Source organism: Chrysemys picta, chromosome 3 (genome assembly GCF_011386835.1).
Source record: "Chrysemys picta bellii isolate R12L10 chromosome 3, ASM1138683v2, whole genome shotgun sequence".
Taxonomy (NCBI): Eukaryota; Metazoa; Chordata; order Testudines; family Emydidae; genus Chrysemys; species Chrysemys picta.
The window spans coordinates 146,766,915-146,780,792 of record NC_088793.1 but is presented as its reverse complement, the minus strand read 5'-3'; the positions used below and the strand labels follow the sequence as shown (position 1 = coordinate 146,780,792).

At 53.4% G+C, this 13,878-nt stretch overlaps 1 protein-coding gene across 2 annotated transcripts; it reads left to right on the top strand.

Moving 5' to 3' along the window:
- The first annotated feature begins 3,177 nt into the window (after window positions 1–3,177).
- On the top strand, window positions 3,178–11,709 carry LRRC73 (leucine rich repeat containing 73). 2 transcript variants are annotated; one of them, XM_005296290.4, is made up of 6 exons: window positions 3,178–4,624; window positions 5,262–5,422; window positions 6,379–6,501; window positions 8,092–8,192; window positions 8,939–9,050; window positions 11,157–11,709. In XM_005296290.4, exons 1-6 carry the CDS (start codon window positions 4,353–4,355, stop codon window positions 11,225–11,227), a joined length of 840 nt encoding a protein of 279 aa, XP_005296347.1. In that variant the 5' UTR covers window positions 3,178–4,352; the 3' UTR covers window positions 11,228–11,709. The 2 variants fall into 2 exon arrangements, with proteins under 2 accessions (XP_005296347.1, XP_005296346.1); XM_005296289.5 differs by having other exon boundaries at window positions 3,182–4,624; window positions 8,939–9,122.
- Window positions 11,710–13,878: the final 2,169 nt, after the last annotated feature.

The following is a 13,878-nucleotide window of genomic DNA, read 5'->3' as shown; positions in this document are numbered from 1 at the left end:
ACATTGTGAATGGAAGGGGGTCAGGCCCCCTTCACCTGCATTGCTCACACTTAGTTCGTTCATTTAATTGGGAGTGGGCCAGAAAAGTCCTGCGCAGTGAGTGTTGCTGAGGTAAGCAAAGCTGGGATGTGTCCCAACCCCCTTCTCTGCCTCCCTGCACTGAGCAAAGGATGTGAGCAGAGCCTGGCCTGTCTAACTCAGATGATGCGCCCTGGGGGCAGGAACCATGTTGCTGAGCACACACTCCAGTGTTTATCAAAGAAATCCCCAGGTCTCAGGCCTCTCTGCTCTGACAGATCATTCCCTGATCAGCTTTCATTCACTCTCTCCACTGGATGAAGAAAGGCACAGGGTTAGTGGGGTAGGCAAACTGCCTGACTCCCTTCATTGCTACCATGTGTCCAGCTGTTATCCAGAATCCTTCCCCAGACCCTGCCTCTCCTCCTCTTCTTTCAGAGTAACTCTCCTGGGATCTACAATCCCCTGTCATTTCCCTGCCTCAGCCAAGGCTCTGTTAGTCCCATGATACCCTAGATTATCCCCGTTAGCCTTTGAGATCGTCAGGCTCAATGGGTAGTGATCAACGGCTCGATGTCTAGTTGGCAGCTGGTATCAAGTGGACTGCCCCAGGGGTCGGTCCTGGGGCCGGTTTTGTTCAACATCTTTATTAATGATCTGTATGATGGGATGGATTGCATCCTCAGCAAGTTTGCAGATGACATTAAGCTGGGGGGACAGGTAGATACGCTGGAGGGTAGGGATAGGGTCCAGAGTGACCTAGAAAAATTGGAGGATTGGGCTAAAAGAAATCTGATGAGGTTCAACAAGGACAAGTGCAGAGTCCTGCATTTAGGACGGAAGAATCCCATGCACCGCTACAGGCTGGCGACCGACTGGCTAAGCAGCAGTTTTGCAGAAAAGGACGAGAAGCTGGATATGAGTCAGAAGTGTGCCCTTGTTGTCAAGACGGCTAATGGCATATTGGGCTGCATTAGTAGGAGCATTGCCAGCAGATCGAGGGAAGTGATTATTCCCCTCTATTCAACATTGGTGAGGCCACATTTAGAGTACTGCAGCCAGTTTTGGGCCCCCGACTACGGAAAGGATGTGGACAAATTGGAGAGAGTCCAGTGGAGGGCAACGAAAATGATTAGGGGGCTGGGGCACATGACTTACGAGGAGAGGTTGAGGGAACTGGGCTTATTTAGTCTACAGAAGAGAAGAGGGAGGGGGGATTTGATAGCAGCCTTCAACTACCTGAAGGGGGGTTCCAAAGAGGATGGAGCTAGGCTGTTCTCAGTGGTGGCAGATGACAGAACAAGGAGCAATAGTCTCAAATTGCAGTGGGGGAGGTCTAGGTTGGATATTAGGAAAAACTATTTAATTAGGAGGGTGGTGAAGCACTGGAATGGGTTACCTAGGGAGGTGGTGGAATCTCCATCCTTAGAGGTTTTTAAGGCCCGGCCTGACAAAGCCCTGGCTGGGATGATTTAGTTGGGGTTGGTCCTGCTTTGAGCAGGAGGTTGGACTAGATGACCTCCTGAGGTCTCCTCCAACCCTAATCTTCTATGATTCTATGAAACTACGTGACTCCCTTATATGTTTTGCTGTGCAGAAGAAAATGTGCCTTCCACTCTGCCCTTTCAAGCCATGCTTTAGTTCCACCACCGCAGCCCCAGGCCTTGGCCTCTGGGCATGCCCTTCTGCATGGCTCTCCTCCATTTCTAATTGAAATAGCAGATCAGTTCATGTGCATAGAACTTGATCACCTTACACACAGGTGGCCCAAACCTTCACAGGGACAATTCCACTTGCAGACACCCCGGCTAAGACAACCCTCAAAATCTTTATACAAGAAGCAACTAGCTTTCTGTCTCTGTGACGTTGGGCCTCCGTCTGTCCCTGTGTCCTGGCCCATCCTTCCATTTGGAAAATTCTTTTGCCCAAAGTCACTAGCCCTGGATCACAGACGCTAGTTCAGGCAGGCCTGGATGTTAGCTGTCTTACAACACAAAAGAACCTGAGAGAGATTTGACTAAAGCCAATGGCCTCTGCAACCAGCTCCTCTGCAACTCCCCAAGCAAAGAGAAAGTGCCTAGTCAACACGATCCCCGAACCACCATTTGGAAGCTGTTGCTGCAGCCAGCCCTCATGGCGTCTCTTGTGGAGGCCCTCCGTTTTAACCCTTGCAGTGTAGAGTTTTATATCAAGCACTCTCACTAATGTCATACCAGGCATTTTACTTATACCCGTACCACAACAATATTACTAACAGTGAATAATACAGCATCTTTGTTCCCAACATCACCTTGCTGGCCCCCAGCCTACCACCAACTCCACTCACCTACCAGTCCCTACTTAAGAAGATGTCTCTGATAGCAGCAGCCCTGAAAGCACCATTTAAAATCCTTTTCTCCCCATTTCTAGCCCAACAGCTTGACCCTCCCGGGGTTGGCATGTGGGGTTGTCTCACTTGATGGGTAGCTCTTTGACACACCACAATATCTTCCCCACTCATCTCTGGCCTGGAAGTAGAGTCCTTATTACACACATCTGGCCCTCTCAGATGTCCATGGAACTTATTAATTTCCTGGCCCTTTGACTGGGTGCTTCAGACAAGGCTCTGTTAGTCCCATGATACCCTAAAATATCTCCTCAGCCTTTGAAACCATGCAACTCCCTCTTCAGTGACTCTATTACCTGGACCACTGCCCTTCTCTTTGCCTTCCCACGCTCTGCTTTAATGCCACTAGGGCTGCTCCAGGCCTTGGCCTCTGGGCAAATCCCCTCTCCTGCTGTCTCTCCTTCTCCATTTGTAGTTCAATCACATGACATACCCCAGCAGGGTTCGGTTCCTTTCCCTAAGCCCGAGTTGCAACCCAGGTATCCAGCCTGGAGAGGCCAGTGGCCTGAACAGGGCAGTGGGAATTGGAAGCTCCTGACCACAGCGTGCAAATTCCTCCCCCTCTCATTGTAAGGGGTGGATCCCGCCCCCAGGGGGACTAAGGGCTTCATGGGCCGAGGGGTGTGAGATACAAGGCCTCCTGCCCTAACTATATTTGTGGGGGAGGGGATATATCCCAAAATAGAGGTGCAGCAAAGTGGCCTAAGGAAAGGGTGGGGGATGGGCGGTCCCAGGCTGTTTGCACGGGGCCAGGTACCTGCTGCCCCGCACCCAGCCAGGCAGGGGAGGAGGCGGAGGCTGCTGGTTAGTGGCTATAGGAACCAGCCAACCCTCGCCGGGCCGGCCCCACACAAAGCCGGATCCCCGCAGCGGCGCTGGCCCAGGGGGCTCGGCTGGCACCAGGCACAGGCGGCTACAGCCCCTGCCGAGCCGGTAGGAGGAGCCGGGACTGCGAGGGAGGAGCCGCTCCGGCTCGGCAACACGGTGATCCGGAGCAAGGTGCACAGGGAGCCGGGCCCAGCCGGGGGCCCGGCCAGCTCCGCCCCGGGAATCCCGGTGCCACGGCAGCAGAGTCCCCGCCTCCAGCAGAGCAGGTGCGGCGGGCGGAAAGAGCCGTAACGCACAGATCCCGGGCTGGCTGCCGCCTGCCGGGGGAAGGGAGCTGGGCACCGGGGTAGGGATGATCCGCGCCCGGGGAGGTCCCGGCCCCTGATGTGGCTCTGAAGCCGGATGACAGCGCAGCCCCCTTCCTTCCCCTTCCCCGGTCTCACGGGCCCCGCGGCTCTGTCTCCCCGTATCATTAGCGGTCGGGCTCAGATCCCTCCGAATCCGGTGTGACCCATGCGGCGATCCGGCTCCGATCTGGATATAGACCCTCCTTCTTGGTGATCCGGCTCCCGCGGTACCCGGCTCCGTTGCGGATTGCACACCTCTTTCCCATCCCGGGAATCGTGCTCCTTGACTCTACCCGTAACTGCGTCGAATTTTGCAGCCGCTACAAGGATTGGAGACTATCTACCTGCTTCTATTTGGATTGCACATAGTTTCCTTGCACCGCTCGAGGTTGCACAGCAGCGCTGCACGGACCCGATTGCACAACATCAGCACCGACACAGCTCCAGATTGCACGTGAGTTACTTGCAGGAATTGGGATTGCACAGCAGCCTTTGCACAGGACCATATTGCACATTACTTACCTGCACCAATCCGGATTGCTCAGTAGCCTTGGGCTAATCCAGACTGCACAAAATCCTTTACACTAATTTGATTTGCACAGCAGATCCCAACATTGATTGCACCAATCCAGATTGCACCTGCACTGATCTGGATTGCACATTAATCATTTGCACCAATTCAGATTGCACATTATTTACCTGCACAGATCCAGATTGCACAGCAGCTTCTGCAGGTGTCTGTGGTGTTTGCTCACTGCCAAAACTGGTGAAAGATGTTGCCGGGGTCTATCCAGATCTCTGGGGAGACTTTATCAAGTGCTGAGATCCGTGACATTTGTGAGAGCCTGCGGGAGAACTCGGTGCGACTGCTGTCACTCCGGGGCTGCCAGCTTTCTGACCGGGATTTCGAGCGCATTTGCCGAGGGGTAGCGGAATCTCACTCCTTGGCTCAGCTTAACCTCAACCTGGGGATTGTGTCCAACATCAACCGGGTCAAGCAACTGGCAGAAGCCCTGAAGACAAACCGCTCCATCCAATCTCTGTTGTAAGTAGGGGAGACCTTGCTGGTGCCATGGAGATGGGCCACCCCCAAGAGTGGCCATCCAGAAGTGCAGTATCCCTGCCCCCAGTGAGCACCCATGTCAGGAGATGTGCTTGCCCCCCGGCCTGTTCTGACAGGGTTGCCTCACCCCTCTGTGGCACTCTGTTGCTCTTCAGTCCTGTAAATTAATTCCTATCTGAGAAAAAATGTATTTGATTTTAAGCATCAAGTCCCCCTGCCCCATGCTGGGAGGAGGCCACCACTGCACCTCTCCCATCTGTATTCTCCTGGCATATCTGATATCTCTGCTATGTTGGAAGGGGGATGTCTCTGCATCCTTAATTCCCCAGACCCGTCTGTCCCGTGGTGCGAGGGAGTTGTCTGCACCCCTGGAGTCCCCAGCCCAGCTTCCCGTCCTATGCTGAGAGAGGACTGTCTCTGTACCTCTACCACCTGTCACCAATCTGTTCTAAGCTCCCTCATTCAGGGACACAGCATCCCTAGGCATTTTGGAGCGTTGCCCCGACCAGGCAGTGGCATCTTCCTCCTGTTCCCTCTGTTTCTCGGTTTCCATCGACTGAGGCAGTCCCCAGTGCCCTCAGGAAGGCACATTAATAATCCCTAGCCTTTACCCACACAGCCTCCATGGGAGCCCCCTGACAGATGCCGGCCTAGCTCTCCTCAATCCAGCACTCTCCATCCATCCCTCTCTGGTGGCTTTGGACTTGGGAGACTGCATGCTGGGTGACGAGGGCATCAACTTGATCTGTGGGCTCCTGCCTCCCGATGGAGCCAAGTCAGGTAAGCAAAAGGGTCTGTGGGGTATGCAGTGGCCAATGGAACTCCTATATGGCTCAGGCCCCTCTGCTTAGAGCTAAACGTCCTTTGTCTGTGACTTGTTAGAGGAGCAGGACATAAAGTTTCTCCCTCTGCTGAGACATGGCACGAGGCTTCTCCTCCCAGCATAAGTGCAGTGGAACAGTCCCTTAGTACAGGAGCCATTGCACCGGGTGAGGACTCTGCTTCCTCCTTGTGTAGTTCTGAGGGGAGGGAGCTGTGTCCAATGGAGCATGGCTCCTGGTACAGTGGACTGTTCCATTGGCACGATGCTTGTGGGGAATGGTGGCCAGTTTGCTGCCTCGTGATGGGAGAGTTTGAATTTAGGGGGAGGGAGGCGCAAGGCTTGGACTTCTGATTTGGTGTTAATATTTTGCATTTGTGAAGCCTGAGCTGTGATTGGTGCATTTACAGTGAATGCAGATCAATGCACATTACATTCCTCCCCCCTCCCCCCCCCCGCCCCTCCCCATCCTGCCCCGGAACTGGGATTTACAGTAAATTCGCCCCATTGGCTCCCCTGGGAATTAACACTGAATGATCATCCCTTGTGGCTGTTTTATGGGGAAGGGACTAACTGTCCGCTGGCTGAATAAGTTCCTCTTTACAGGAGATGAAGTCTGAGGCCTGGGCTCTGTCTCCACCCTCTCACCCCAGCACCCTCACCAGCTATTGACCTCAGGCCTCCCCAGGTATATGCTCAGAATAGACACAGCAGCCACCCCTCCTGAAACTCAAGCTTCAGTACCTGCCTGTCCTGCCCATCTCCCCCTCCCATGCTGAGACCGCTTTTTGTGAGCAAATGAAGGGGCAGCACTGCAGGTTGTAGCGCTAATCAGATAATTAACCTCTCCTCTGGAAGGTTTGGTGACTTGTCTGGACCCTTGGGGTGTTCATTGGCTTCTCTCTTTCTTCTCCAGGCCTTAAGGAGTTAACACTGAGTGCAAACCCGGGTGTCACGGCCAAAGGTTGGGGGCGCCTGGCCATTGCAGTAGCTCACAGCTCCCAGGTGCGAGTGTTGAACCTGGACTACAACCCCCTCGGTGAGCGGCACAGGCGTGAGAGGCTCTGAACTACTAGCTTGACAGGCTTTGTGTGAGTTTGCTGCTGCTGAAGGTGCTGGTCTGGTGGCCCTGGAGACTGACTCTAGACCAGGGGCATCCTGGGGACTGGCAAGGCAATGCAGGTTCCTCCACACTGTCCCTTCTGCTGGGCCTCTTCCTTATCCTGGAGATGAGGGCTAGGGTGACCAGATATTAGGAGATTTGTCTTATATAGGCAACTATACCTCCCACTCCCCACAAAAAAAGTGTCCCAATTTTTCACACCTGTTATGTGGTCACCCTAGTGAGGGGGGAGTTCATTCTTCATAGCCCATTCAGTTCTCTGCTTGAGACTGGGGGCCAGTTAGTTCCATTTGTGCTGATAGTTTGTGTGATGAGGACACGTGTCCTGCCAGGAAATGCATCAAACATGCTTCACAGAGGAGATAGCAGCTGCAAGCAACCTAGAGAGGAAAGACTGTGTCCCGCACCTCCATCCCCCGGGGACTCTGGGCTCCCCTTGTCCCACAGCTGTGTTTGCCTGTGTCAGGTCTCAGCTCAGGTGGCGACCTTCCTCTGCTCCCTCCCATTCCCAATCCCTTAGGCCTGAGCAATTGGCCTGCCAGATGGAAAATGCCTCCCTCCCCCCTTTCCTCCAGCTCCTTCCCCGGATAATAGCATGGAGAAGAGCCTGGCAATGGTTGCCATGGAAACCAACTCTCCTTCTCCAGCTTGTGTTGCTGGAGCAGGATTGGCAGCTGGTGAGGCAGAGACCAGGCCATGTGGCTCTCCTACCTCACCCTGCCCCAGGAAACTAGGCCAAGCATCTCTCTCTCCCCTCCCTGCCCCATCCCCCCACCTCCACCCCACCCCAGCAGAGACCCTGGCTGGCTGGGTGCTTCTACTCTGTGTTAAGAGTTCCTAACATGGTAGCTGATGGAGCCCCACCTGTGACTGTCCCCTGCCTCCTTCCTGGGGATTTTCAGGAGAGTGCTTCATGGGCACTGGCTGCCAGTGGGGCCAGCCCCAAAAGAAACGTTCCCCTGCAAGGAGTGACAGCATGTCTGCTGGCTAGGACAGTAGACTCCTGGGTTCTATTCCTGACTCTAAGAGGGAGTGGGAGCTAGTGGTCAGAGCAGAAGGGCTGGGAGCCAGGACTCCTGAGATCTATTCCTGGCTCTACTACTGACTTCCTCTCTGACCCTGCGGCCAGTCACTTCCCCTCTCTGTGCCTGAGTTTCCCAACTGGTGATGACGGGAGGCTCCGAGATCCTTGGGTAAGTGGATGGAAGGTGCTGTGTATGAACAAAATCTTCTTGTAAGAGAAACAGTTTCACTATGTTCCTTCAAGTTCTCCTTGTTCACTCCCAGAACAGCCAGTCACAGCCCACAACTAACAATCCATCCCCCCCAACTTGTCTCTTTTCACAACCAACAACCCTTCACTTCCTCCTCCAAAGTGTTCTTGGCACATAGGGGTTAGCTGGTAGCATTGGGACTGGGTAGTCCCATGATCTGCCTGGCCCAGTGGATGCATGATCAGTGTGAAGCCAGACTCTGCTGACATCCCCTGGCTTTCTTCTCCTCCAGGTGACCAGGTAGCAGGGATGCTGGCTGTTGCTGTGGCCTCCAGTCGCACCCTGGAGGTTCTGGACTTGGAAGGAACAGGACTTACCAACCATTCGGCCCAGGTAAGGAGTGTCTGGTGCTGATATAGCATCATGTTGACACAGGTGTCAACAAACAGTGGAGTCCCCAACCCTGAGATGTACCTCCTTCCTTCCCCCCCATCAATGGATCCTCTTCTCAGAACAGTCTCTGCACCTAGAAGTACTGTTACTATCTGTTCCTTTCCCTGACCCATGGCTCTCAGCCCTTAGAGGTCCTGCTCAGCCCTAGCCACTGGAGGGCGAAAGAGCAGAATTTTTTGCATCTCTGGTTCTCTGGAAAAGTGAAGGAGAAGGTTTGGTTTCAGGAACAAAGTTTGTGAATAAGTCTTGGAGTTTAGGCTTAGAGCGGGTAGGATTTGAGATTAGGGGGTTATAGATAATTATCTGCTTAGTGGTTTTTTGCAGTCTCTTCTCTGAGAAGCTCAGCTCATGGTACTGAGATTTCCCATTTTCTCTGTCTCGTCTGACTCAGGCTTACAGGGGACACAGCTGGAGGTGGCAGGGGACATTTGCAGGTAGGAGAGAGCAGGAGTAGTTTCCTCCTTGGGTACAGCCAGGAAGTCCTGGCAATGGTCTCAGGTGGAGAGTTCTTGGGTGTCCCTAAAAGCTGGTGTGGGGGGCTCAGAGCCAGTGGAGGGCAGAGAGAAGAAACGAGGACGGGTTGGGGCGGATGAAGAGAGTACAAAGCAGCTCTGAACCCCTTTCCCGTCAATCTGACTTCTGTCTGTGCTGCCTCTCTACCCGCTTCTGGCTCTCGTTCTGCTCAGACCTTGCTGGACATGGTGGAGAATTACCCAACAGCCCTGCGGACGCTGATCCTGGCAGAGAACAGCATCAGTCCTGAGCTGCAGCAGCAGATCTCAGACCTGCTCTCCGAGGGTGAGGAAGAGGAGGAGAATGAGGCTCATGAAGTCACGGCCAGGGAGAAGAACCCCTGGATCTGCCAGAGCAGTAAGACCTCTGGGACCCCAGAGAGGTGGAGATGAGGCTGGACTGGGGAGGCTGGCAGGAATGAGGGTTCTGTGATGTTTTCTGCTGGGATGAGCATGTCGTTGTGGGGTTGGTAAATGGACAAGGTCCCATCTCATTGTGGGCTGGAATACAAACTGACTTCAAGTCTCATCAACCAGTTAAGTAGAGTTGGGCTGGGTCAGTACTTCTATAGGAAGCCTCCCAGGACAATCCGGCTTCTGCAAGAAGTGGAGGTGGGGCTCAGTGGGCTCTTCCCAGTACCAGTGTCCCGGCATGATGCTGCAGGAATTAACATCTTTCAGCAGAGACGTAAAATCAGAGTCATGAATATTAAAGCTCTCATGGGTCTTTTCATAAAACTTGGGGAGTTGGCCCTGGTGTCTCAGCTAAATTCCAGCTCATGTCATTCCAGACTGCTTCCCTAAATTCCCCTCCAATTTGAATGGGGTAAACCTTGTGAGGGTTACCAGCACTATAGTCTATCTGCAGTGGCTGTATTTGAAGGAGAGGGATATTGGAGCGATTCCAGTGAGCTATTGTATACCAATGTTTGATAGGAATCCAGCAGAACTAACAGGGATAAAGGCAAAAAGGAGATCTACCCAGATCCTGCTCATTGTTTAACCCAAGCTCCCCAGTTGTCCCATCAAAATAGGAACTAGGATAGCTGCTCCTAAAGCACCGAACAAATCCAGACTCCAATGCCATAGCACCACAAAAACTTGGAACTAGTAGCTGGATCCAGCCAATTTTTGGCCAATGCTCACCCCTGCCCACTCCCAATTCCAGTGTCTAAATAGAGAACAAGTATAGCTGCTCATAATGCACCAAAAACATTTGGACCCTGACACATCTCGGTGCAGCAGTGCCCCAAAACCTGTCCCCAACACCCAGATTCTGTGAGATCCAATCAATATTTCGACCTAGTCCCCCAAATTTAATTGTCCAAATAGAGATCAGCACCGCTGCTCTAGTCCAAAAACATGTGGACCCTAATGCTTCCTGGTGCAAGAACCTGACTCCAGCATTTGGGAAGAAGGATGGGGTGGTCTGCTATTAAATAGCCTTCTCAACAGAAATACATATGTGTTCAGCTCCATACACACCATCCTCAAGGTACTCAGCTGAGTTTGGGGAAGAATTTCTTTGGCAACAGTGGCTGGTTCTTTGTGCAGTCACGTACTGGCCAGAGCCATCAGGAGCAGTGGGGAGGGTGAGGTAATGGTATGTCCTATCTGCTTTCCGGCTTCACCTTCCTCTTTAAAACTGACCAGGGAAGTTACATGTCAACCCTCCATTCAGACAGCGTGAAGAGCGGGAATTTCCAGGTATCAGCTGGGAAACAAAGTGCCAAGTGCTGGTGGTCACATGGCCCCTTGGTTCCCATGTGTATTAGGGACAGATCTGCTGCTTACTCCTGTAAACCCTGCAGCGCCAGCACAGCTAAAGGGGGGGGGGGGGGGGCGAGCTTGATTCTCTTCTTGTGGATTGGCAACAGAAAGGTTGTGAAGTTCAAGCCAGTTATACCTGTAGGGCCTCTCTGAGAGTACAGGAGTTGTGATTGAGGGCAGACTTTGCAGGCAGTGGGATTGCACAGGTGTCACTGAAGGGCCAATTTGGCCAGCAGAACCCATAGTGCTCATGATGATGGACAGACTCTCAGATCCCAGGTGGAGTTTTCAGGGCTGGCTTTTCCTTTGTAACCTGAGCACACGGCGTCCCTGGGAGACAATACATCTGGATCCCCGCAGTGGCATTGGGGCAGTCACTTTAAGGTCCCCCAGAAAGCATTAACTCTGCCATGTTGCACAGAGTGTGTGCATCTGGTCACCTCTCTGTCTCAAAATCCTCTCTGGCTCCTGGCTCCTTCCATGTTAGCCAAGCTCCTCCTTAGCTCTGCCTCTCTCGTGTCCTTTGTCCCCTTCTCTCACTCTCGACTCTGCGCCTGGTGTCCAGACCTGTCTTCTTCTCCAGCTCAAATGTCTAACATTCTCTCTCCCATCTGCTCCACAGATCCCAGCTCCCAGATGGTCTTGGTGACGTCAGGTCTGGGCGAGAGCCTCTTAGCAGAAACAGAGATGTGACTAGGATACTCCTGCAGCGTCTACTAAGAAAAGCAATGTTTGCCTGTATGGGTGGGCCATGTGCAATGCGTGCATGGAGTGTGTGTGTGTTCACACCACACATGCTGGGTGAATGTCTGTGCTGTATGTGTGCATACCCTGCTGTGCCCATGCCCACGTGCCTCCAGGAGGCCTGCCCCAATTATGCGCTCACATCCTTCAAGTCCCATCCATGCCACCTTTGGGTTCTGAGTTTTGGATCCTGGCCTGAGTGAATCTACATGAGTGTCTGTGTCACATGCTCTGTCAGCTGCTTGTGCTTATCCACTCACTGCATGTTTAGATCACACAGCCTCCCCCTCCTGGCAGTACATTCCTGACCCACGTGCTGAAGGTTGTATTTATTCAGAGGTATATATTTGTGTATAACAGATGTTCTTTCTATTGCTTGTACCGGTGTCTTGAAGAGAGTTTTATAAAGGTCACAGACGTGGCACAGCTCATGGCTGCAAGAGGCTCTATCATTCCTGCTCCCACTGACAGGGAAGGGCGTTGAATGGGCTGGGAGAGGTTGATTGAGTGGGTGAGCCCGTATGTCCTGGAGCAGGTGCTGGGCAGGGTGTGTGAGCAAAGACCACATGGCCAGACTCTACTGCTCTGTCTCCACTTCCCCGTGACCCAGCGCTGGCTATCAGGCTGGATGGGCTGAGAAGTTCTTGATTCTGTCCTTGTGGGAGAGAGCCAGATCCAGTGCATGTATATAGGAGATGCTAGAAGGCCTGTATGTACCATGGCTCTCTGCTGTTCCATGAGAGCAGAGCCCTGAAATCTCACTCATTGCTGGTACCTTCGAAGCATTTGCTCCCACGAGGAATCAAAGCGGAGCCAGATTCTGTATAGCCCCATCTCCTTGAAGGGAATTACAGTGAGAAAGGGCCAAAGCCCTTGCAGTAACAGGGGCCTGTCCCTCTAATCCTGGAGCTCTTCTAACTCTAGCTCTTCTGTCAACAGCTGCAGAGCTGGCCAGTGAAAACCTAGGTGCTGCAGGCAGAGGGGAGGGGGACTCAGGCAGGGGTGCACTGCCCTTTTCACTCAATGCCTCTGGAAAGTGCAGAGGGAAGCAGTTACAGGGTGCGACAAGCGGATTCAGGCAGAGGTGCTCCTTGGGCCACATCCACACCAATACTCCAGGGCAGTGCCAAGGGACGATGTGCTGTAGAAGCCGCTGTATCTCAGGTGAGCCTTAAAACCAAGGGTCTACTCCTTGTCTTGGAGCAGTTTATGTAAGAGTGGGGAGGGAGGTCACATTCCAGCTTGTGCGAATCCAGCCTGCCTTCCTGAATCTGCCCTGGGAGACGGCTTGCCTTGCCCTCCCGTGGTGCGTTCCCACGTGCTGTTAGCCCAGGCTGGCAGCTTTGCATCAGTGAGTTTGTAAAAGCAGCAAAGAGTCCTGTGGCACCTTATAGACTAACAGACGTATTGGAGCATGAGCTTTCGTGGGTGAATACCCACTTCGTCGGATGCACAGGACTCTTTGCTGCTGTTACAGATCCAGACTAACATGGCTACCCCTCTGATACTTGAGTTTGTAAAATGCTTTGGGATGGCTGGGGCACGGGAGCAGTTTAAGAGGTTTTATTCCATAATAATAAAACCCAGCAGGGCAGAGCCCCATCGCATCTGAACTCAACCTAGCACCTCCTGCACGGGCACTAGAGAACCAGGCAGAGTGGTTAGCTGAAAAGGCTCAGACGAGCTGGCTTCAAACCCTGGTAGAACAATGAACCTGCAACTGGCTGTGGCATGGAGAGCTCACCCTTTCCCCGCTCCAGCACTGCAGAGAGCCCTCAGCGCACGGGAGTGAGCACACCACAAAAGCTAGGAGAGCCACGAGGAGGCAGCAGTGCTCCAAAGTGCCTGAGTGGCTTGGCTGGGTGCCAGCTCAGCTCCCAGCCTCCGGGGCCTGTGGTGGTGATGTCTGCCTGATGAAGGGCACTCAGTTCTGGCCCTGCAGCACTGGAGGAAGGCTTTGGGGGAGGGATGGGAAGGAGGGCCAAGCAGCTCAGTGAGTTGTGGGACATAGGGACCCATTCCTATGTGGTGGGATCCTGTCAGAGGCCCAGACTGGGCAAGCTGGTGCTGGGAAGAGCCCCACTGCGCACCTGGTAGGAAAGGCCGCACTATGGCAGCATCAGCTCATTAGCATTCTCCCAGCTCTGCTCTCTTCACTGCCATGCAGCTGCATTTTTATATACACCCAGGGTCAGAGCCACCTTCCTAGGCTCCCACAGCACGCTAGCAGCACCACAGCAGTCTGGGTCTTCTACATGGCCACATATGTACCACTTGTCACACCCCAGCCTCTTCACTGCACTGGACAGTGATGCTCTCGCCCTTCCTTAGAGGTTGAGGTTCTCCTGTATGCAGCACAGCGAAGCAACTGGGGCCCACCATTCTGCAACCCCCTCCATCTTTCCCCCCCCTACTCCTGAGATCTACCGTTCAGCTGGAGATAAGGAAGAGGTCACCCCAGTGAATTGTCCAGGACAGACTGGTCCCGGGGGTTGGGTGTTGAGGGAACCCAAGCACCTTGTAAAGGTATTCGGGGTCCTAAAGCTGCAGAGCACTGCCTAGTTGGGGTCAGTGGGAGTTAGCTGCTTTGGAAAATGCCA

Excerpts from the sequence above, each read along its gene's own strand:
- LRRC73 (XM_005296289.5), top strand. The coding sequence starts at position 4,353 with ATGTTGCCGGGGTCTATCCAGATCTCTGGGGAGACTTTATCAAGTGCT. Across the intron at positions 6,502-8,091 it reads CCTGGACTACAACCCCCTCG|GTGACCAGGTAGCAGGGATG; the intron begins GTGAGCGGCACA and ends CTTCTCCTCCAG. Across the intron at positions 9,123-11,156 it reads CCCCTGGATCTGCCAGAGCA|ATCCCAGCTCCCAGATGGTC; the intron begins GTAAGACCTCTG and ends TCTGCTCCACAG.